Source organism: Antechinus flavipes, chromosome 3 (assembly GCF_016432865.1).
Source record: "Antechinus flavipes isolate AdamAnt ecotype Samford, QLD, Australia chromosome 3, AdamAnt_v2, whole genome shotgun sequence".
In the NCBI taxonomy this organism is placed as follows: domain Eukaryota; kingdom Metazoa; phylum Chordata; class Mammalia; order Dasyuromorphia; family Dasyuridae; genus Antechinus; species Antechinus flavipes.
The window spans coordinates 481,696,552-481,722,162 of NC_067400.1; the positions used below are offsets into that span (position 1 = coordinate 481,696,552).

General features: G+C 34.3%; 1 protein-coding gene across 2 annotated transcripts in view; it reads left to right on the plus strand.

Moving 5' to 3' along the window:
• SIAE (sialic acid acetylesterase) overlaps positions 1-25,611 on the plus strand; it is a 41,032-nt gene that overhangs the window by 2,492 nt on the left and 12,929 nt on the right. The window contains exons 2-7 of one of the 2 annotated variants that reach the window (XM_051986777.1): positions 963-1,124; positions 11,037-11,212; positions 16,114-16,252; positions 17,836-18,019; positions 19,201-19,310; positions 19,397-19,530. In XM_051986777.1, coding sequence (XP_051842737.1) covers positions 963-1,124; positions 11,037-11,212; positions 16,114-16,252; positions 17,836-18,019; positions 19,201-19,310; positions 19,397-19,530 — 905 coding nt within the window. The remainder of the gene's footprint in view (positions 1-962; positions 1,125-11,036; positions 11,213-16,113; positions 16,253-17,835; positions 18,020-19,200; positions 19,311-19,396; positions 19,531-25,611) is intronic. The other variant, XM_051986778.1, reaches the window with a different exon arrangement.

Below are 25,611 nucleotides of genomic sequence, written 5' to 3' on the forward strand. Positions count from 1 at the left end.
TTTTTAGCTATGTTTTGATGGATATAGTACTAAGGAATTTAGATAACAAGCTTGTTATTAATAAAACACTTCATTATAGACTTAGTGTTAAAAATTAGGAAAGTCTTGTTAAAGTGAGTTTTTGATTGGTCTTGTTAGTGAATTTCTAGGACAGAATCTACATTTTCTTCTACACTCCTTTTTGTCCCTTTGCCAATTTAAGTTTGTGAAATAGGAGAATTTCTAATTAAGGATTTCTGGTCATTTTTTTCCTCTTTGACTTCATCTTTACTTCAGTCTCTCTATTTTTACCATTAAGATAACAGAAACATTCATACTTAAAGATAGTCTATTTGGCAGACATCTATAAATGTTAGGGGTAATCATCTCTTCAGGACCTCCAGCATGTCAGGAGGTCATAGGAAATTGTTTAGGAAATTCAGTATTGGTAGGGCAAGCAAATATAAAAAATAACCAGAAGAAAGAAACAAATTGGATAAATGTGTACTTCTTTGCTTTGTTAATTCATTAGATATTTATTAAGCTCGGAAATTTTGTTTGTTGTTTTAAGCATTAAAACGATGAATACAACACTGGTCTCTGAACTTCCAATTTAGTCTCAGTCATTGGGATTGTCAGAAATCTTAGATAATGTAGGAGAGATTAGGAGAAGACAGTGATTCACTTACAAATTCCCATTTAGAAGTATGTAACAGGAAACTATGAGTGATAGGAAAAAGAGAGGCAACTTTTCAGAGAGTGAGGGAGATAATCAAGATACAAACTTCCTATAATGAAGGGAGAAATATGCTTAGGTGCAAGATGACACATATCCTGTGGTTGGGCTATTTACTTGTTAGGAGATACAAGTTTGAAACTGTGGGATTAATATACTATCCCATGCAAGGCCCTTTACATAAAGACTATTATTTATCTGATTATTCAGGTTGTAATTTATCTAATGAAACTTTTCTGCCTCCTAGGTGTTAATTTTCGTTTTGCTTCTTATATTGGTGATCACATGGTGTTGCAGAAAGAACCAGTTGGAGCTGTGGTCTGGGGTTATGGAAAAATTGGAGGCATTGTGATGGTGACTCTGCACCAAGCTCAGGAAACCATCATGAAAAAGGTAGCCTATGTGAAAGGTAAGGCAACCCACATGCAATTCAGCATTTGTCCTCTTGTGCCATCTACTGGATTATATGAAAATGAATGATTGGGGCTCCTTTAAGAACTGTGCTTTATGTAGGGAATGGTAGAGGCCAAAGATCAGGCTGGAATTAGGACTAGAATTTTCCCCAAGGAGCATATACAAATATATTACACAAATAGGCTTATGAAGGAAGAGTCAGAAAACTAGAATGTGAAGAAACTCAAATTTGCTGTGAGGTCAGGTTGGGGAGATCATATTGTAGCAAGTGACACAGAGATTAGATTATGTGGAAATGTGTTAGGTCTCAGATGATCATGAGCGTCCAGTTAACTGGGAGTGAATAACTATTTTGAAGGAGTATTGTAGAGGGCATTCATCTATTAGATGGACTAAAATGAATCCAGATCTTTAGATTGCAAGACCAGAGTTTTTTTCTTTACATCCTGCTGCCTCATATGCTCTTAGTAAATATCAACTTAAAAACAAAGTACAAGGTAGTACTTTAAATACAAAAAATGAATGAATATAAAAGGGGGGAATCTTTTAATGATCACCATTATCATGAATAAGTAATATTCTGTGCTAAGTTCTGGCAAAGTTTGCTTATAATAGTTAAGTCCTGGTTCTGTAGGAATCTAGATAAAATACTATACCACATTATAAACTTGAATTAAAAAAAAATCCTATATTTGTATGTTTTAGAATTTTTCTAAATTATTATATATAATATTTTTTTCAGATTTGGCATGTACAATGGAGGAGGAAATCAATGAGGTCATTAATTAGAAAAGAGGGGCTCCTTTCCTCTTTATATGCATAGTGAACATTAATTGAATTGAATTACACATTTCACTTTTAGCTTCCTTAGCTTTATGTAGGATTGACAGTACACAGGAACAGGAGCCATTTCCACCTTAAGAGAAACAATTTACTTAAAGGCTCCTGATGACATTCTAAAAGTAGTATAGGTTAAGATAGTGAAGGAGCAATTGACTCTCTTTATTAGCTCATTCACCTTTCCTTTATAGGAGAGGAAGTACAAGGGAAAGAAGCACTTGTTTACTTAATTCTATAAAAATGCTTTACTGTGTATCTGTTGCACTCCTTGTACAAAGCGAAACAATTAAGGTACTGTTTGGGCCAAATGAACTAGACATTCTTTCATGGAGTCATGGAGAAGCAAAGGAGATGTCTTTTAAAGCAGAGAAGGTTTAAGAGGCTAACTTCTCTATTCTGGTTCCATTCTTTTGCTTAAATTTTGAGACAGCCAGGTTATTTACTTTGCTTATTTTTGATACTCTTTTAATACTGACTGAACATTTCTGCTTGTATGTGTGGAAGACATAGACTATAAATGGGATTCTGAATGTTAGAAACCATATAGTACCTGTTCACATTTTAGATTCAGCAGAGGAAAAAGAAAAAAAAAGGAAAAAAAAAGAAAAAAAAGACTACTTTTTAATTTTTACTGCATCTATGATTTCATCTGTGTCAGTACTCTGTTTACTTAATCAGATCTCATCCCATTTATGCCTTTTCTTGTGAAATTTTCCATGTTCTACCATTAATCTTCCATGGAAGGATTCATTACAGATCTTTTTAACATTATGGAGCTATTAATACAGCACACCTGCTACCCATCTATTGTTCCATACTTTTGAAAAAGATATTTTATTTTTTTAAATCAATGAAAGTCTCACCTTCTTACTCCAGTCCCCCAATCCACATTGAAATGAAAGAAAAATAAATTCCATTACAAACATATTGTCAAAACAAATGTCCACATTGTCCATCTTTTAAAAAAGTGTCATTCTGCATTCACTTTTCTATTAGGAGATAGGTAGAATGTTTCATCATTAGTCTTCTGGAGTAATATTTGTTCATTACATTGATAAAAGTAATTCTTTTGAAATTATTTTCCTTTATCATATTACTGTTGTATAAATTATACAATGGTTCTGTCTATTTCACTGTGTCAGTTTATATGAAACTTACCAGGTTTCTCTGAAATCATTCCCTTTATCATTTCTTACAGAACAATAGTTTTCTATGACATTTATATGCCATAATTTGTTCATCTGTTCTCCAATTTTTGTTTTGTTTATGACTAATTTCTCTCCTAATCTACCTTCCTCTAATTCCCCCTTTTTTCCTTATTGAAGGAAATGTTATTTCTGTATCCAAATGTGCATATGTATATTCTTTCCCTCCATCAGTTCAGATGAAAGTGAGGCTGAAGTGTCTGCTGCTTTTCCCAGCCCCTTCTCCTCGTTTGTATAGATGTCTATTTGTGGACCTTAATTATGTGAGATAATTTTCCCTAACTTTCCTTCTTCTCCTCTTTCTTCTCCAATATATTCTTTCTTCCCTCTTTTTATTCTTCTCTTAAGAACCCAGGCCTTGTCTAATTAGACTTCTTCTGTGATCCCTGATGATGATAGGGCTCAGATGTACACATATCATCTCCGCATATTTGAATATAAGCAGTTCATCCTTTAGTTTCTTATTTTTGTCTATTCATGTTAATTTTTTATTTTTATTTTAATTCCTATGTTTGAACTTCAGAGTTTCTATACAACTCTGTTTTTTTATGGGAATACTTGGAAGTTCTCTTTTTCATTAAAGCATTTATCCTACACTTGGTTTTTCTTGAATTATAAGTCCATATATCCTTTGCCTTATGTAATATTATATTTCAATTTTTTCTTCCTGTCTCTGAGGTCTTTTGACTTTGTTTTAGTATTTTTTGTTTCATGATGTCATTGGCTTCTCTTTGGTCCATCCTAATTTTCAGGGAGTTCATTGTTTGGGCCATGTTTTGTATTTGTTCCAAACCGTTAATTCCTTTTCAATTTTTTTTCTTTTAACACTCTTACTGCATTTATAAAAATGTTTTTCTTTCTTAAAAAACAACAGATTCTTTATTCATTTTTTCCAATTCTAGTTGTTTGTGCCCAACTTGTATTTTGATCTGAGACATTTTTAATAGTTGTTTTGGATTTATTCTCTTCTTCTGCATCTGTGTCTTGAGTGGCTCTGCTACTATAATAGCTCTTTATAATGGGATTCTTTTATTTGTTTACTTAGTTTTCCAGCCTATTTCCTGGCTTGGAACTTTTGTGTTGGGGTCTGTCACACTCCTGGATGGTATGTCTGGGTTGGTCCTGTTGCTTCTTTTTGGGTGTTGAGTAAGTTGTGATATTCTAGGATCTCAAGGGCAAGCTGGGATTCTTCAAGCTTTCACTATTTTCAAAGTGTTCTGATTCAGGGCAAAATCTGATTGCTGCTCCCCTGATCAAATCTCTGCAAATTCCTGACCTGGGTTTTGATCAGAGCAACTATATAGCCTGCAGTTAGACTTAGTCCCTATAAGCCAGCTAGGAATTTATTCTGATTCAACATGACAAAACTGCAGGCTCTTCTTTGCTCTTGGATTCCTGCCCTGGTTATTTCTCTGCATGCTGGACTAGATATTGGAACTGAGATATTTATTGCTCTGCTCTGGAAATTTGAGCCTAACCACTTCTATTTGTTTCTGAGTTTCCTTCTTTTTCAGTACACTTGCCCAGGGTTCCCCCTCTCCCTAATACAGGATGTTACCCCTCTACTCAATTTCTCTTCTCGTGCCATGGATCTGTGACTCATATATGGGTAACAAGGTTGCCTGTTGGAACTTGTCTCAATTGTGTGTCCCAGTGTGGGTCTGGAATCTCCTCTCACTGCTGCATACCTTCTTTTGCATGTTAGTTAGTGTTTCGTGCTTGGTATGCTCCTGCCCCCAAACCTATTCCCAGTTTAAAAGATCTCTCTATCTGTCACTGTATGTTCAACCAATGTTGGATGAAGGATTCGTGATGACTTTTTCTGCATTTTCCCATTAGGCTTAGGTTGGCACATTTTCTAGATTTGTATGGAGGAGTTTTGTGGATGGGAGTTCAGCTGCATTGTTTCTTGCTATTCCACTATCTTAGCTCCATCACGATTATCCTTCATTCTTACCATGTGACTTCTTTTCTAGATATTTTTCATTACTCGGTGGTTATAAACTATTTATGCCCACCATACGTATCTTTGTTGTCTTTTAGAATTTTGATTCTTTGGAAATTGTGGTATTCCATGCTTTGTAGCCATATAATGTTATAGAAGACTCAGTATAAAAGATGAGTTTATTTCAGGGAGAAGCTTAGGATCTTTGAAAATGTCTTAGTTTCCGAAATGGTAGCCAGCCCAAGTTCCTATGTCCTCTTCAATTCTGGGCTCAGCTCATTGTCCATCTGTAGGATCTGTTTGTGCTTTTTAATGAAGTAGCTCTATCCATTTAAACAAATTGTATCAATAATAGGCAATATTCATATACCTGGACTTTTCTGTGTGAAAATGTGGTTAATTTCTTTTGAGTGACATAAAGCTCTGGAATTTTAGTAACTTTTTGGGGCTTGATGGGAACAGCAAAAAGTGGTCAGCAAATAGGATATAAAGAGAATTTCATTGTCTCTAGCGAATTTTTCCACTCTTTTAAACTGATATAAATCCTTCATATGATAGTGAGTAAAGACAATTGGAGAAAATGTGCCGTGCCCTAAGTGATGATGATAATTTGAGGATCATTTAGCAGAGTTACCTCTTTTGTTAGCAAGGAATCTTGTGTGATCTTTAACATATGCATGAGAGACATTTTGTTGGAGGAGCATTTCCATAGCATAATTATGTATTATGTTCAAATGCCTCAAAATCAGCAGAGAACACAGTGAGATTTTGTTTGCATTTTAATTAATTGTGTGACTTTAAATAAAATAATGGGCTCATATATATATTTGCAAAAGCTTGCATGCTTCCTTCTTGTATTCTCTTCAATATTTATATAGATTATTATAATAAAAGATCTAATAAAAGAATAATTGAGAAAGTGGGCATATAGATCAGTGTTTATGTCCTCTTTATTATTTTTTAAAAGTAGGAATACTATAATCCCTATTTCAAATACTTTGAGATACTTGTTTTAGTCAAACTGCTCTTCCTGCAATGTTTTTCTTAGAATAGGTCTTACATTTTCATGAGGAACTCATTTCAGGAACTAAAATATTGTGTTTAAATCTGGTAGTTTCACTATTCTTGATAAAGTGAATGAATTATTACAGAAGTATTGTCATACTTCTCAATATCAGAACTCTAGTCCTTAATCTCATTTAGGTGATACAGTGGATTGAATGCTGGATGTGGAGTCAGGAAGAACTGAATTCAAATCTTGCTATGGACACTAGCTGTATGATCCTGAACATGTCATTCAAGTTGCCTTCAATTCATTTCTTTGGTAAAATGGAGGGAAGGCAGTGGATAACAATAATATCTGAGGACTGTTGGGAGGACAAAATGAGATAACATTTGTAAAGCATTTTGCATACTTTAAAGCATTATTATGTAAATGTCAGCTATTATTAGTTGGTAAATGCCTATAGTACATTTGGACTGGATACCCCTTTTGAAGGTATGTGCAAAACCAGAACTTAGTATTTTTCTTTTCAGACATTTTCTTCTTCTGAATTTCCCTTTCGCTTTCAATGGTAGCACCATCACCCAGGTTTGCAGTCTTGGTGCCATTCTCAACTCTCCATCTCACATATCCACTTATTTGCCAAGTTTTGTCTCTATTTGCCTATTATTGCTCCTGTACAGCATCTCTTTTCTATTCACAGAACCACACTTCTACTAGTCTTATTTTAGTAGTTTCCTAATTAGTTTCTTCCTGTTTCAGACCTCTCTACTTTAAATTCCTCTCAATATGGTTGCCAAAGTGGTTTTCCTTAAGTGTGGTTCTTAATATGTCATCCCTTTACTCAACAGATTCCAGTGACTATCACTGCTGGGGTCAAGACATGAACTCTAAATTTTGACATTTAAAGTTCTTCAGAACTTGACCTCAACCTAACTTTTCAGCCTTATTACACACACTTAACGGTACAGTCAGAGTGGCCTCCTTGCAATAGACTAGTCATACAGTGCCCAAATTCCATTTCTGTTTGCACTGGCTGTTCTCCCTTTTCCCTTTCATGTATTGAAATCCTTAGTTTCCTTCAAGACTCAGCTTAAGTGCCTCTTTCTGCTTAATGCTTTTCCTGGTCTCCTCAGATGCTAGTGTTCCTTTTGTTGTTGCTGTTCTGCATATATCGATACTTATACATGTTCTCTTTCCTTAATAGATTGCAAGTTTCATGAGGGCAGATCATTTTACTTTTGTCTTTATAAAGGTTAGTCTAATGCCTGACACACAATAGGAGCTGCATTAAAAATTCCTGGCCACCTATGCCATGTTGTTTCCACTTTTCTCTACTTGGGCTGTCCTCATTTAGCCTTTCTTTATCAGAAAATTGGGCTCTGCCCTTTGAACCACTCTAGGCCCTGATAGGCTAACTTTGGTTTTACCTTGCTTGAATCTAGGCTTCCACAATACTTCCTGGACATCTCTACCTCATGTTATCTCTGCTCTCTATTTAGATCATAATTTCTATTCTTTCCTTTAGAGAAAATTAGACTCTCCTCTTGGAATACTCTTTCCCTTCTCTAGTTCCTTTTTATGTGTTACTTTATGTGAACTTTTTGAGTTCAGGGACTATCTTGCTCACATTTATTACAGCACTTATCACATATCATAGGACATGACCTACATTAAGCACTTGATTCTCTGTTGTTCATCTACCTAATAAATACTTGCTGATCTATTCAGAAATGGTTTCCATTTCTCATGTATTTGTTGTCTTCCTTCCAGTTTTATCTTTAAATGCTTTTGAGATGATGTGGCTTAATTAAGCTTTACAAGAATACCCAAGTTTCCTGTTATCCTTTACAGCTTCTTGTTTTATGAGTTTGATACTGCTCATATTTTTCACCATCCTCCAGAATAAGGTTTTGTAAATGGGTCTCTTAAACATAAATGGTAAAATCAAGGGAGCAGGGTATAAATAATGATAAAAATGGTGTTTCTGAGGATGAGCCTGTGTGTAGTTCCTTGTAAAATATAAATGGACTATCTTTCTTTGACTATCCCAAATGAAAGAAGCATAAAGGCAACTTTGAATGATTGGGGTATTAGAACTTCATATGTTATGATGAATAAACAGAAGAATTTTTCTAGAACCTAAGAATGGAAGAATATTTCCAGCTGTTTCTTTTAGGGTCACTCAGCTGCATTAGAATTTAATGCAGATTTGCATTAGTCAGTGATGCTGAATTTTGGCATTGGAACTTTTGACATACATTTTCAGAGTTCATGTTACTAAATCACTTTGCATCTGGGAAAATATCAAAGTGTGGCAGAGATAGGGTTGGGGGGTAAGGGGAAAATGAAGTAGAAGATAGGCTTTTTCTATATCCAAACTGACATATAAGTAGAAAAAGGGACTGTTGTATAGAACATCTCTTTATTCTTCCTCTTGAATGTCTTAGAGCTCTATTGTGAACTTGGCAAAATGAACCTATAATAATAATACACATCTGATATGAATGGGAAAAAGAAAAACAAGAAAGTGTTATATGACTAGTTTTTTTAAAGACATCTTCCCACTTAATCTTCTTTATTCATTTTTTTTCCTCAGTTGATAATAAGGAAGAGTAATTAGGGGAAATGTAAATGGGAGTGGAGGTAGAAGTTCCCTGAAGTTTAAATTTATGACACTGGTTAAAATATGAATAGTATATTCTTATTAGATGTGTCTAACTTTCAAAGTGTAAGAGTTTTACTCTATTTCAGTGTCACCCTTCTCGGCACATTGGCTAAAGGATCATCCTGGTAGCTAGTTGGCTCACCCTGTTACTTGGTTATCTTTGGTAGAAGTAGATATTTGAGAAAGTGGAGATTTAATAATAGCTCTACAAATATCTAATTTTATTCTCACCACAACTTAGGTAGTTGCTATTGTTATCTCCTTTTTATAGGTGAATAAACTTAAATAGAAAGAGATCAAATTGTTAACTTGTGTCTTAAGTCAGAATTTGAGCTCCGATATTTCTGAAGACAGATCCAGTGCTCTAGTCACTTCACTACCTAGTTGCCTTTTTTGATATGATGAAAAAGAGTTGTGTGAAAATAAAAATCAGTCAGTCCTTTTTTTGTATTTTGGACAGATTGGAAGTATTCCTTGAGAGGTAGTAGTTAAATTTAGAGTATAGCCTAAATACAGTTCAGCTCTGTTTAGATTGCTCAGGCCCTGGAAACATTCTCAGCCTCTGATATGTGTTGAGGTGGTTTAGCTTTTTTTTTTTTTTTTTGGTTCAAGTATCTTCATTTTCCTTACTGTTTTCTTATAGCTGTATTTAGAGAGCAATATAGAGAATGTATTGAGTAGATAACTTACTTAGGAGTGTAACTCCTAATCACTGTAACTGTTTGCTGCTTAGGTCAGGAATATATTTTTTTCAGGAGGTTCATCAGTGATGGCATCCTAGAAAAACCTTGGGAAAGACTCTCATCAAGACAGATTGAGTGTCTGCCTGCTCAGAAGTGTAAGCCATACGGAGCAAATAGCACCTGTGCCACACAGTCTGTACTGGCTGCCCACTGTTTCCAAAACAGTGATTTTTGTACTTTAGGTGCATTGCACATTTAGTATGCTAATGTGTGATTATTTTGACAATAAAAAGAACTGCAGACAGTTGACTCTGGAATTTCTTAGTGAACTCCTTGTGGCCTGAGGATGTTTTGTCCTTAAGATATCCTTTTTTTTTTTTCCTTGAGGCACTTGAGTTATGTGACTTGTCTAGGGTCACACAGCCCCAAGGAAGTATTAAGTGTCTGAGGCTAAATTCGAACTCAGGTCCTCCTGACTTCAGGGCTGTGCTCTATCCACTACTTCTCCTACCTACCCCCAAGTCATCCTTTTAAAAAGGAAACAACTGTTTGTTTCTACCTCAGATTTGGCAGGGATGCCTCTAGTGCAGTGGTGAAATCCCTTTTGTCTCAGGCCTTCACTGGACTTATATCATTCTATGTATTTAACAACCTGTTCATGAGAAAAAGTATCATATAACATGAGTACACTACTGCTTACACATGACCCTTTTAATATTTTTCTCTTTCATTTTATCTCGTCAAATTTCATTTCATCAAATGAACATACAATTGGATTTTTTCCTTCTGAATTTTGTCAAGAGAATTTGCTTTAAAGTTGTCATATCTCATTTTTTCTTTTGTTTTTCTTTCTTCCTTTTATGTTGTCAACTTAGTTCTCATTATTTGGTGCTCCTGGATTCTATTTATCAATAATTGTAGAAGCACTTTATTGAAATTGCTTAGCATGTTAGAGGGTGTGTTCTAAAGAATAGGCTGGGCTAATGGTCCACCTAGATATACAGAGAACTGATCATTTCACCTGAGATTTGGTTTTGTGTTTGTCATTTTCTAGATAATCTCTTAGCCTTTGGCAAAATGGGGATAGTAAGATGTTTCTGGCCCAACTCACAAGGGTAACTATAAGTAAGGCTCAAGTGAAATAATAGATATGAAAGCACTTTGTAATCCATAAAGCTCTAAAAATCTAAGATATTATTTAACTTGTGTTTTTGTTATCCCTATGGATTGTGGTTTGGCATTGAAAATTCACATTTTTTCATGAAATAGTTCATAGTTCTTTTGAGAGGGAGTTTGGATAAGTAAGTACAGGACAAAGATATTTTGCCTTTTTTTGGAGGATCCCCCTATTTTTGCATTCCTTAGGGTAGAGAACTCCTGATGTTTTCTTTAATCCCATCTGTAGATCAAAATGTAAATAACTCAAGTATACTCTATTTTCAGGTTTCAATTAAATAGTATATAGAGAGTAACACATGAAGTCCTGAAGCATGTCGTTGAATTGTAGTTCTGTTTTAAATGATCTGAGATTGATTAGGTCCTTGGTACCTTGCTATGTTTTAGAACAGTCTGGGACCTGGATCGTGGTATTGGATCCTATGAAGCCTGGTGGACCTTATAATATGACGGCAGAGCAAATCATTAAGAAGGAGAGATACAGCCAGACAATACATGATGTCTTATTTGGAGATGTTTGGCTATGCAGCGGGCAAAGTAACATGGAGATGTCAGTTTCTCAGGTAACTTACAGATGTATCTTGGTCTTACAGGTCTCTGCTATTTGCTTTATTCCCCTTGGGTAAAAGATAATCAGTGAGAAGTCAAAGCTGGAGAGTGTCAGAGGGCAGAGGAAGGTTTGGAGACTTAAAATAAGCCTCACCCCCACCTTCTATCTATCTTGAAAGATTTGGTAAGACCCCAGTAATAGAGATAAGAACACTTAGATTCTGTTTCATTGCTAAACCACTGACTTAATCTATTGATATTGACTTCAGAAGTTGAGATTGAGATGCAAAAATTAAAGATGGTCTTTGAGTCTTAATTTATTTGTGGGAATCTTTTGAAATGTAGACACTCTTCATACTAAGAGGTCTCATATATCAGTGGTACTTTTTCCTTTCATTTTTCATATTCTAATTTTTTTTGGTCATTCTCTACTGTTTTTTCTCCTTTCAGTATTGACTTTTCAGATCTTGATATTAATTTTGAAATCTTTTCCTTCAGCTCTATTTTATTCTTTGAGCTCTAATTATTTATTAAAGCTACTCTAAAGAGCATAAAATAATCTAAATTTTTTGGGGAAAATGCTAGATTATTCCATGGATATATACAGAGACTAAAAGAGCAGTTACAAGGGCATGTTGGCATATTAATAATATAACAAAGCATTCTTTGCTAGTAACAGAGAATAAGGCCTCTCTAGCCTTGTGGTGGCCCCGAGGGGAAATATGCATAGTAAATACTATTGAAAAAGTTAGCAAGAGCATTAAACCTTTTGATGACAATAATAATAGCTAGCACTTAAATAGACCTTTAAGGTTTGCAGATTGCTTTATAATTTTTATTTTTAGGAAAGAAATCAGTTCTGGTAGTTTTCAAGTGCTAGTATTCTATAGTTCTTAGCCCTCAGTTTTTAGCAGAGGAAACTAATCTAGACCAAAAGGGAGATGGTACTTATTGCCTAGAGAGTGACTCAGTGCTTTTGGTATCCAGGTTTGTACTAATCCCTTTTAGGTAACAGATTTAAAATTTTAAAGGGAAATTTTATGTAGCTTTATATTAATGAGGAATAAGGTTCCTGTATTATATCAACTCTTTAGATAGATTGGAAAATTACAAACTACAAAGAGAATATAGACAAAAAAGTTATCAAAATAACACTATAGATTGTCCTTTAGGCTAAGTAGTAGTCAAACTATATTGTTTTGTTTGTCCATTTGAAATTGGGTTAGCCCAATAAACCTTTTCAAAATATGTTTAAAGCTTAGTTTGGTATCAGGAAGTACATTCTCAATAAGACTTTTTGGATTTTATTGGCACATTTGAACACTTGTCACTCATTTATTTTGTAAAGTAGGAAGGAATTAATGTACTTGCTCCTCTATTAAGCAAAATACATGAGAAATTTATCATCTTCCCCAGCTCCCATCTTCCCACTATGAAGTTTTTTTCCTGCTTTCTCTATTTCTTGCTTCTGTTTTGTGTCTACATTCAAAAAGTCATCTTAAGTCATATTTTTCTTTTATAAAATCTTCCTTTCTTTTCAACAAATACTTGCCTTACCTATTGTAATCTTTAGTTCAATTAGCTATTTCTTGTTTGTGATAATATTATAAAATCATCTTACTGCTTTTAAAATTCATTTCTCTTCAATCTCATCATTAGGTTCCCATATGAAATTCATACTTCTTGACTTCATCCCTTCATAGGGTCTTAGGCACTTTCTTATCTGATGTATTTTTTTTTTTTTATTTTCTTATTTCCCACTTTACTTTTCTTAGGTTTGGATTCTTTTATTTAAGTACATAGAAGCAAAAATGGTACTTATACTCATTGTTAGAAAACATGATTTTGTACAGAAGTGGAATTACTGCTAACTCATGAAGGAAAATAGTACTTTCCTTAATGCTTTAATTGCAGCTCACTGTTTATACAAAATGGCATAGACTAGATCTGCTTTTATCTATATAGTTACATTCTTAATAGCAGTCTATGCCAAAAGGATCCCATTTTGGACCAGACTAGATTCCTATTAATAAGGGAGAAACATACATTTTATGCCTGAATTTTTCCTCCTATTCTACTTTTTATAGTTAGGCTGAGTTGGCTCTGCATGACATGGAAATAAGACTTAGCTCAGAGGGTTAATTTTTAACTTTTGTTTAACCTGTTCTCATGCAAAGTGAGCAACATTCTAGGCAGTGACAGACCTGAAAACCAGGTTCAACTTGTTCTTAACAGCCTTTGGAGTTTTTTTTTCCCTTCTTTTTTCAAAAGAAATAAAGAATCAAGAAGATTCTCAGCTCCTCCTTCCACCACACCCCCGGCCAGTCCTACGAGGTAAAATTTCTGCTATTACCTACCTCCCTTTACATTTAGATGAAGAAAATGGCAGATTGTAGCTCATCTTGTTGTTAGGGTGAGGTGGAATTTTTATATTTGGTGTTATTTATAACACTGAGTGAGATACATATAAATGGAAACATGTTTAAATGTCCATCTGTTGTCTCATAAGTCAGAGAGGGTCTTAGGAGTTGAATCTTCCCAGTTAGTTTTTTTTTAAAATGTGTATTTCTGCTGTTAGTCCTGAAAATCTCTTTGATAGCTATCTCAGCAATTTCCTTATCTTCATTTTATAGATTTGGGGTCTAGAAGGGCTGATGATATTAAGTTGTTATTTTAAAAAGAATTCAGGAATTATCTAGTTATTTACAGTTGAACCTTCTTGCTTATGCCACAATAGGAAGTAAAATAATTTCTAGATTTTAAATGCCATTAACCAAACATAAATCTTTTTCTTTAATTCATCTCTTTGTCTCTCTGTCTGTCTCTCTGTCTCTGTCTCTGACACACACACACACACACACACACACACACACACACACACCCTCACCCTAAACTCCCCACGTGGACCCCATGCCTAGATTCTCCATGGAAATCGATTCTTGATGTTTCCTCATTAATTCAAGAATGTGGTATAAAGGTTACAAAATGAACACAGGAGAGCAGCTGCTTTGATGGTGAACAGGGTCCCATCCCTAGAGATATACTGGTGCTTTCTTGCTGCTGCAGTGGCGTTAATGACTTCAAATACCTTGGTATTCATTTACATCCGCATTTAAATACTTGGTAGAAAAATAATTATACTGAGGTGTTTGATGAGATGAAATCTGATCTCAGCAGATGGAGTAGGCTTCCTCTTTCATCAGCAGGGAAACTAAGTGTCATTTAAATGAAAATCTTCCTGAAATCTCTTTATTCCCAAGTTTGCTGCCAATATCCCTGAGGAAATGCTTCTATCAAATGGGCCTAGTGATGCTGGAATGGGATCCCAAATCCTAGAGTGATTGTCGTTGTGTGTATTAAGAATTACCTTATCCTTATTAACACTTTACTTTCTGTAGATTTAGAATTTTGGTATGAATCATAATTCACACAAAGATAAGTTTGGAGAGAGAAGCTTCCCTGACTGTGTCTTTGGATCTAGTGCTGTATCCTGGCTGAAATGAAGGAAAACACTAACCTTCTTGTGTGGACTCTGCATACCCCCTTGTGCTGACAAGTGGCTTAAATGATAAGTAACATGCTCTCCTATCCTGCTTCCCAAACTGACATCTCATTTCAATGTAGCACCCAAGCTCCTAGTCACTGCGGAAGCTAGTGTGGGTGGTAGAGAAGAGGGGAAAAATGAGAGAGACCTTATTCAGTGTTTCCATGGAAGCAGCATAAGATACTTTTTGCTTTTGGTATAAGACTCAGTTTTCAGGGAGGTGATTTTCACAGGTACTTGCAGCTGAAAAAACAGTCTCCCTGCCAGAAGCAGTTTTAAAATGCCTTCTTCATCTTTTTCTTACTATCTAATGTTTAATACCAGGCAAGATCCTGAATAGGCAAATCTGGATTTATTGTGAGAAGCTTTCTTCTTTCCACATTCAGTTATTGTTTGTGTACCAGTGAGGCCAGATGCTGCTCAGCGACCCTCTTACAATCCAGGACTGAATAGTTTGGGCAGAGGCTCCCATTGTGACTTCAGTAGCCATTTTATTCGTATCTGGCTGTCGATTGTAGCTGTCTTGGTGGCAAGTCAGGAGGCAATTCAGAGGGCAACACATTTTGATGAAATACGCTGTGGGGGCGCCCTGGCTGCTCTATTGTTTCTGGTGTGCTGTGGGCAAGGGGGCCAGCTGTACTCTCTCTGCAGTGGGCGGGAGGAAGGAGAGCCAGCTGCACCCTCTTGGTGGCTGTTAGCCAATGGAAAACATCCCAACCTTTGGTACACTCTAAAACAGCAACCTTACCTCAGCTGGATCCCTTCATCCCTAAGGCGAATGATAAACATGTTTCCTGATACATCTTTTAGTCCTTTGTTTTTGAAGAAGCTGAGGGAATTCTGAGGGGGTTGGGTGGAAATGGAAAATTGGGGAGGAAGGGCTTATGAAGAAGCCATGTATGTAGAATGATTTTTTCCCCTTGAAATTCAAAACAATTCAGATCTCAATACAACAAACATTAAGTACCCTTGATGTTCCAATGAATTGTCAGGGTGTAGCAGAGCAGCATTTAGATGAATTCTTAGAAGAAAGATTAATGAATCAATTGAAAAACGAATAAATAAAAAATGAAAGTTTAATAAATAAATTATCTAGGAAAGCATGTAAGCATTTTAATCCAAACTATATCCTAGGCATCCATGTCTTACTAACTTTGATATTAATAATGTTTTATAATATTAACTTGTGTAATTAGAACATGATGCTCTCTAAGTGAGTCCTTTTATGTATGGTCTTACTTTTTTGGTATTTTGCACTAAACTCTGCATCCTTTTCCAAATCAGTGTTAGTTTTGCAATTTGACAAGATAGTAAGAATATATTTTAGTTTCCCACCAGACTAATATAAGATCCATACCTCTTCATATCTAGATTTTTAATGCTTCCGAGGAGGAGGCGAAGGCCTTTTCCTATCCATTTATCCGCATCTTTACAGTTGGTCTTGTCAAGGCAAAGGAGGAGCTAGAGGATCTTACTTCAATTGATTTGCCATGGTCTCTGCCTAGCCCTCGTAAGTAACTTCTGAGAGTACCTCTGTTTCTGCTACATTGATTTCATACCTGAAACAGTATTTCGCTTCCAAGTTGTGGTTTATCCTCATTGATCCCAGACATGGTCTCCATTCACTGTTCCCCAAAATGGTAGAGGCTTAAAGCTGAAACAGAACTGGGAGACTCCCACATACCCATACATTATGATGATAGTTTTTCTTTGTAATATAGATGAGTATGCTGGACTGCATTGGCATTTGAAGCATTGTGTTCCTTGTACAAATAATTCATCCAAATTCTAAATCTCTTCTCTAGATGTAATTTTTGGAAATAATTTTTTATTAAAGCTTTTTATCTTCAAAACATATGCATGGATAATTTTTGAACATTGATCTTTTCAAAATCTTTTGTTCCAAATTTTCCACTTTTCCCCCACCCTCTCCCCTAGTGGCAAGTAATCCAATATATGTTAAAAATATACATGTTAAATCCACTATACATATACATATTTATATAATTATTGTGCTGCACAAGAAAAATAATATCAGAAAGGAAAAAAATGAAAAAGAAAACAAAATGCAAGCAAACAATAATAAAAAAGACAGTTCCCATAGTCCTCTCTCTGGGTGTAGATGGCTCTCTTCATCACAAGATTATTGGAACTGGACTCAATCATCTTATTGTTAAAAAGAGCCATGTTCATCAGAATTGATCTTCATATGATCTTCTTGTTGCTGTGTACAATGATCTCCTGGTTCTGCTCAGGAAATAATTTTTTAAAAACAAACCATACTTACTTTCTGTTGAAAGTAGGGAGATAGTAGAACTAAATGGAAGTAAATTTGGGTGGCACAGGAGGACAAAAGAAGTGTGGGAGTGTTTAGAAGAAGGGCCTTTGGCTTTGCTTCTTTTCTATTGCAGGGGGACCTGAATTCTTGAATTTTGGTGAGCCTGTTGGAGATACAGAGAAAGCTTAAGAAAACTTATGGCTATAATTTTTTAGATTGTTTTCAAAACTGAATTAAGGGAGTGGGGCAGGAGGAAAGGAGAGTATGTCAAACTCAAAATTGTAAAAAAGGAATGTTAAAATTAAAAAAATATATAATTGGGAAATGTTTAACAAATAAATATTTTTTAAATGACTGAAGAATATTGATATTTAACAATATTCTGGATATATATATATATATATATATATATATAGTCTCTTTATGAGAATGTATATTTTCAATTAATAGAAATGTTAATGGAATCAAGTATTAAGGCAGTGTTTTCAACTTAGAATCCAGTGAATTGAATTCAAATTTCAGTAGGATTTTTGCTCTAAAAACTTAAGATTCTGGTACATTTTTTCTATTTCTTGAAGATTACTTCTTGGGAAAACTTGAAAGAAGAAATCATGTTTTTTACTGATAAATACAAGAAAGTGAATAAAAACTTATGGGTGAAGATTTTTGGAGGTAGGGTGAATGTCTATTACCTGTCCTTCCAACATTTTACCTTTCAATACTGGAAGCAGGACTTGTCTCCTTTGTATGATTCTTTTAACTCTTACCCAGACTTCTCATAGTTGATGAGGTTTTTCCTTTGTTTCTTTGGACAGAAAACCTGGGCCATGGGAATTTTACTTATTACTCAGCAGTATGCTGGCTGTTTGGGCGCTATCTGTCTGACATCCTGAAGTATCCTATTGGGCTGGTCTCCTCCAGTTGGGGTGGAACACCTATAGAAGCTTGGTCATCTTGGCGGTCACTGCAAGCCTGTGGAATCTCAAACAAAGCGAAACAGTAAGAAATAGCCTCAAATATAAAATCCTCTAATTGGTTTTTAAAGCTCTTTTATAATTTGGCTCCTCCTTGCCCTTTCCGTCTTCTTATAGTTGCCTCTACTTCATTGAGATAGTTATACTTGTCTTTTTGCTGTACCTTGAACAGGACACTACATATCCTTTGCACAGAATGTTTTCTTTCCTCATCTCTGCTTCCTAGCTTTTTTCAAGTCTTAGATCAAATTCCATCTTTTGCAAGAGCCCTTAACCTTCTCACTTAGCTAGTGCTTTCCCTCTGAAATTATCAATTATTGTACATAGTTGTTTGCATATTATCTTCCATATTAGAATGTGAGCCTTTCAATGATAGGTATGATGTTTTTGTCTTTGTGTTCCTAGAGCTTAGCAACAGTGCCTGGCATAAGCACTTAATAAATATTTGTTGACTTGACTTGAAGACATCAGAATACTGACCCCAAAAAACATTCAAAGACCTAGGAAAGAATGTTACCAATAGTCATATAGGGAAGAAGATCACAGTTTTCCTTAGAAAGTCTATCCTATTGTGGGAATCAATATAAACATATATAAATATGAATGTACATTGGGGAGACAGGTAGATCAGACATTGTTTTAATAGATAGTGGAAATGGATCAGAAAATTTGGGAAAAATGGAGAATAGACAGACCTTGGATTGCTTAATGGAAAAAAAGATGTATGATTAATAGGGTTTGGGGAGATTATTTAATATATTTAAAACTTTTTTTCTAAGACTTGAATGTGAGAGAATAAAGATTGTTAATTTGGCTGGAATAGATATTTTGGTTGGAGTATGGTGTATGGTAGGAGCATTAAAATTAGGGAATAGGGACTTACAAGTACTCTGCCAGGTTCTTATGTCTGGAGTGACCCAGAGCAAGATGTCATATTAACTAGAGATCTCAGTTCTTCAAATTTTATGACAATTGCTTACCACAATTTTACCACATTTTAAGGTCCTGGGGAAAATACTTTTCCCATATAGGACAGAGAATTTTCATTTTCCTTTTATATGAAAGTGGGGCTCAGTTTCCCTTTGTGGCAGAAGTCCCCAGAGGAGCTAATACTTTTTTTAGTAGGAAATAGCATCTAAATGAAAATTGGAGAGGCTGTCATCAAAAGTAATGTCTGGTGGTCCCACTGTATTTAATTTATTGCAGGTTTCCTTTCTTCAGTCTATATTCTGGCCCCACTGACCATTCTGTACTTTGGAATTCAATGATTCATCCATTACTCAACATGACATTAAAAGGAGTGATATGGTACCAGGGTAAGTATCTACGCTGCTATTGTTTAATTTCCAGTTCAATCCTTACAGAATTGTCCCTCATTCCTTATATTTATTATTGTTTTCAGGAGAGAATAATGCATACTATAACAATGATCTATACAATTGCACCTTTCCTGCTTTCATTGAAGACTGGCGCCAGGCTTTTCATTATGGCTCTCAAGGACAGACACAGCGGCTTTTCCCTTTTGGGTTTGTGCAAGTATGTGGTAGGAAGAAAAGGAGTTTATAGTGACATTTATGTGGTGATGCATTATGCTGATTAGTCTCTTAGAGCTCAACAGACTATTTTTCCTTTGTCTTTCTAATCAGCTGGTATAGGAAGCAAAGATCAATGTTTGGTTTTCTAATTCATACATGGGAAAATTGAGTATAGATTTAGAGTTAGGAGTGATCTTTCAGCTCATATAGTACAACTTTTTCTACCTATTATGAGAATTTTCTCTATAACATCCTAGCCAAATGCCCATCCATGTTTATGCTTGAACCCTTTCAGTGGCAAAGAAGTTTTCCATTTTATTTTGGGAGAAGGAAATAGCTTTATCCAAGTTTTATGTTCTTTTCTTTTCCAATTATTTTTCTATCTTCTAGAAGTATAGATAATAAGAGATAGAGAGATTCTTTGTTATTTGTTAATATTAGAAATACCTAGATAAAAAAACCTACCAATTCAGAAGATTGGCAGTTTCTTTCCAACTCTTACGTCTTAAAAAGTTGCTTAGATAACTGACAGATTAAATGACTTGTCTAGGATCACACAGCCAATATGTGTTAGGAATAGGAGCTGAATCAAATCTCTCTCTCTTTTTTTTTTTTTCAATTAGCAAGCATTAATTTTCTTTCTGTCCTAATTCCTCACCCAAATTGGTGAGACGAACAAACAAACCAAATCCTTATAATAAATATGCATAGTGGAGTAAAACAAATTCCCAGATTGGCATATGTATCTTTGTTTATTGTATCTATCACCCCTCTATTAGGAAGTAGGTAAATGAAGTCATTAAAGAAAAAGGGGTCCCATGGAATAATAATGAGACATGGTCATTTCATTGATCAAAGTTCTTAAGTCTTTTTCAAAGTTGTTTGTCTTTACAGTATTGTTTTCTCCATTATTACTGTAAATATTGTTTTCCTAGTTTCACTTACTACAGTTTGCATCTGTTAATGTGCAAGTTTTCTTGGCTTCAAGGCTATGCCATGGTTAGGAAAATTATAAATATTTATATATATGCCATTTTTAGTAGAACTGGATTTCCTTTGTATGGGATCTTCCCTCCTGTTTTTTTATTGAAAAGATGATTCTTGAAAGACACATAAATAGGTATTCTTAAAAATGATGAAATCTGTTTACTTTTTTCTCTCTATTCCTGTTGCTGATGTATTGTGTGTGCACATGTGCGTGTGCACATGTATGTATTCATCACCTTTTTAAAGGTAGATAGCAAATTTCATCATGATTCCTCTGGAATTATAGTTCGTTGCTGTGCTGATTGCAGTTCCTAAGTTTTTCCGAGTTGTTTGTCTTTATAATATTGCTGTTATTGTATAAATTTTTCTTTTAATTTTGCTCACCTCACTCCACATCAAGTGTTCCCAGGTTCCTCTGAAACCATTACCTTCATCACCATCATCTTACAGTTGAAAAGACTTGTCATTTTTTTTTTTTTTTAGAAATGTTCAACTCTTCATGACTTTATTTGGGATGTTCTTGGCAAGGATACTAGAATGATTTCCCATTTCCTTCTCCAACTCATTTTACAGATGAGATACTGAGGCAAACAGGGTTAAGTAACTTGTTGAGGATCATACAGATAGTAAGTGTCTAAGGCTGGACTTGAACTCATGAAGAGAAGTCTTTCTGACTCCAGGCTTGGAACTCTAGCCACTATGCCACCTCGCTGCCATTTCTTATACTTCAATAGAAGTCTACTGCATTCAATGTGTTCTTGTGTTCTAGCAATTAGATTATGTCAATGTAAAGCACTGAGCCTGGATTCAGGAAGATCTGAGTTCAAATTTGACCTCAGATACTTAATGGCTGTATGACCTAAGAAAGCCACTTAACTTCTATGTGACTCACTTTTCCAATCATAAGATGGGGATAATAATAACACCTACTTCTCTAAATTGTTATGAGGATCAAATGAGATATTTGTAAAGCTCCTTCACAGTTCCTGGCACATAGTAGAAAATAAATGCTGGTTCACTTAATTTCATTTCCCCAATTGACGGGCACCCCTTCAGTTGCCAATTCTTTGTCACTACAAAAAACCTTGCTTTGCATATTTTGTACATTTTCCTCTTTTTAAAATCCCTTTGGTATATAGTCTTAGTAGCAGTGTCACAGAGTCAAAAGATAAATTAATAGTTTTTAGGACAGTGTTCCAAATTACTTTCCAAAATTGTGAGCTTATGAGTTGAAATGGGCTGAAGCTGAGCAGATGCACTGAGGTTCGGTCGAGCACTTATGGCTAATTAGCAATTGGACAGTACTCTATTAATGCATGCTTGGAGAAAGAATGGCCCCGCCCATTCTCTGTGCAAGTTTGATGTGTTGTATAGGAGATTGGATAGAGGATTAGGTGGATGGAGTGTGAGAGCCAGAGGCACTGCTGGCTGGATTCCCGATTGCTCTCACTTCATATCACCATTCCCCTTCACTTCCACAAAGAATAAAGATCAAGGATTTTCACTTATCCTGACTCTGGCTGATTTTAAAATACCCTGGGTGCTAAATGCAGTCATCACAATGAGTAATTCACATCTCCACTGACAGTTTATTAAAGTACCTATTTTCCCATAGCCTCTTCAGCTTTTGTTATTTCCTTTTGTAGTTTTTGTTATTTTTCTTTTTTCGTCAACTTGATCAAGCTATGGATGTGAGATAATATTTCAGAGTTGACTTAATTTGTATTCTAATTATTAGTTACTCAAAGCTTTTTTTTTTTTTTTTTTTTTTTAATCTGGCTATTGATGGTTTGGATTTCTTTTTCTGAAAACTGCCCTTTCATATCCTTTTGATCATTTATCAATGGGAAATGACTCTTATTTCTTATAATTTGGAATTGGTTCTCTACATATCTTAGAGATAAGGCAGATAAACTTGGTGCAAAGATTGCTCCTTCCCCCTCAATTTCCTACTTTTCTAATTTTATCTGCCTTTGTTTGGCTTGTGCACAAACTTTTTAGTATTAGGAAATGAATGTTGTTCATTTTAGTTCTTATGAGATCTTTTCCTTTCCATAAATCTGAAAGAGAATTACTTCCATGGTACTATAATTTATGATGTTACTATATCTATTTACTATATTATTTATGATCTAAATATGTATATATACTACATATTTTTTGATCTATATTTAATTTCTGTTAGATGGCTTTCCAGTTGTCTCAACAGTTTTTCTGAGCATGGATCTCTGGATTTATTAAACACTGGATTACTGAGCTCATTTGCTTCTAGATATTGTGTAATTAATCTATTTCAACTGATCAACCTCTTTACTTCTTACCTGGTACCAAATTATTTTGATGGTTATGGCTTTGCTAGTAGAGAGTGAGATTCAATACTGGTAGGACTTTTTTTTCCTTTACAGGTTAATTTTTGTAATCATTTTACAGTAACTTTTATTGAAAATGGTAACAATAAGCCAAAATGACATGTCTTATACCTCCATTAGCTATCTTCATCTTTCTCATAAAGTTTTCTTTTTTCTTACTACTTCAGTTCCATTGATCACCTGCACATATTTCATTCAAATCCTTGTCTTTTTAAGCAGCCTTCACACACACACACACACACACACACACACACACACACACACACACACCATCTTAAACAGGAAGAAACTTGATTGCTAAATAATTTTAATTTTTCCCAAGAAAATTCTTGCTTTTGATTATCACAAAGTATTCCTTGATATTTTCATTTTCACTTTGTTCCCTTTCATTTAATTGAGTTGTTTCTTTTCCCTTCTAAAACAGGAAAAATAACTAGATTACTTCTTTTTTCCTCATGGTTTTTACATTTTTATTTTACTTAAAAAATTTTTACCATTACAAATTTGTGTAGTCATGCAAAATTAATCCCTATATTAGCCATATCCAATAAAAATGAAGGAAAAAAAAGAAAGAGAAGAACATATACTTCAGTTTGTAATATGAGCTCAATCTGGAGGTAGAATGCATGTTCACTTAGCCCTTTGAAATTGTGGGTAGTCATGTATTGATCTGAGTTCCTTAAAATTGATTATTTTTATAATTTATTGTATAAATTATTAGGCTGGTCCTGTTCATTTTGCATAGGCTCACATTGGTCTTCTGACAATTTTTTGAAACCATCTCCTTTATCATTTCTTATAACACAATGATATTCTGTCACATTTATATACCATAACATGTTCAGTCAGAAACTCCCCAGTTGACTGGCATTTTCTAAGTTTAAATTTTTTTGCCACTATAAAAAGAGCTGCTATAAATATTTTTGTATATATAAGTCCTTTTCCTATTTAGGGTTATGGACTTAGTAGCTACGTGCTGGGACAAAAGGTATGTATTGTTTAATAGCTTTTTAGGCATAGTTCCAAATTGTTTTCTAGAATGGTTAGACTAATTCACAACATACTACATTTAGTGTATCTGTTTTTCCATAGCCTTTCCAGGATTTGTAGTTTTTCTCTTTTGTCATCTTTGCCAATTGATGGATACAGAGTAGTACCTAAGATTTGCTTTAATTTGCATTTATTTAATTTATTAGTGATTTAGAACATGTTTTCACCTGGTTATTAAAAGGTTAATTTTCTCTGCAAGCTATTTATTTGTATACTTGACTTTTTGTTTAGGGAATGGTTCCTTTTCTTATAAACTTGACTCAGTACCTTATGTAACTTAGATTTTTTTTATCAGAAAGTTTTATCAGAAGCTTTATCAGAAAAACTTGCTACAAAGATTTTTTTCTTATTCTAATTTTAGTTGTGTGGTCTTTGTATAAAAACAATGTTATACAATCAAAATAACTCATTTTATTGCTATTGAACCTTTCTTTCTTTTGCTTGCTCATGGACTCTTTTCCTATCCATGGATCTGGTAGATAATTTCTTCAATGTTTCATTAATTTGCTTATATCACCTTTTATATCTAAATCATGTACCCATTTTGAACTTATGTTAGTAAATGGCATGAAATGTTGGTTTATTTTGGTCTAGATATTTGTCTTTTGGTCTAGTTTTCCAGTCTTTGTTGAATAGTTAATTAAGTTCTTACTGCAATGTCTGGAATCTACAGATTTTTCTAAAAACTACATTACTGTGCTCATTTGCTTCTGTATGTTATGCACTTAATCTGTTCCATTTTTCTACCTTTCCAAATTGTTTTGATTATTGCAACTTTGTACCATAGTTTGAGACCTGTTGCTTCTAGGACTAGATCTTAGATTCTATTTTTTCCCCTATTGATGCCTTCTCATTGATATTCTTGACCTTTTGTTCCTTCAGATGAACATTATTATTTTTTCTAGCCTAGAACGTAATTATTTGGTAGTTTGTTTAGTATTGCACTGAGTAAGTAAATTAAATAGTATTGCTATTTTTATTATTATTGACTCAGCTTATATGAGCAATTAGTATTTCTCCAATTGTTTAGAGATGGCTTTATTTGTAAGAAGAAAGTTCTGTAACTGTGGTTCATATAGTTTCTGTATATATATTGGCAGGTAGATACCTAAGTATTTTATACTATTCATAGTTATTTTAAATGGAATTTAAATTTCTTTTTCCATCTCTTTTTGCTGAGTTTTATTGGTGATATAAAGAAATACAGATGGTTTGTGTAAGTTTATTTTATATTCTGCAGTTTTACTGAAATTGTTAACTGTTTTGATTAGTTTTTTAGTTGACTAAGGTTCTCTAAGTAAAAACATATCATCTGCTAAAAGTGATAGTTTTGCTTATGCCTGTTCCTTCAATTTCTTTTCTTTTTCTTGTTTTATTCATATAGCTACCATTCCTAGTACAATATTGTATTGAATTGTAATGATTATAATAAGATATCCTTGCCCTCACCCCTAATCATATTGGAAAGACTTCTATCTTATCCTTATTATAGGTGATATTTGCGCTTTATTTTAGATAGATACTAATCATTTTAGGAAAACTCCATTTATTCCTCTTCTTTCTAGCATTTAAAAAAAACAGGAATAGGTGTTATATTTTTTCAAAATCTGTTTTCTACATATATCTCAGCTTTACTTTATATGTTCAGTGTTTCTTTATGTTTTTTCCCTACTCTT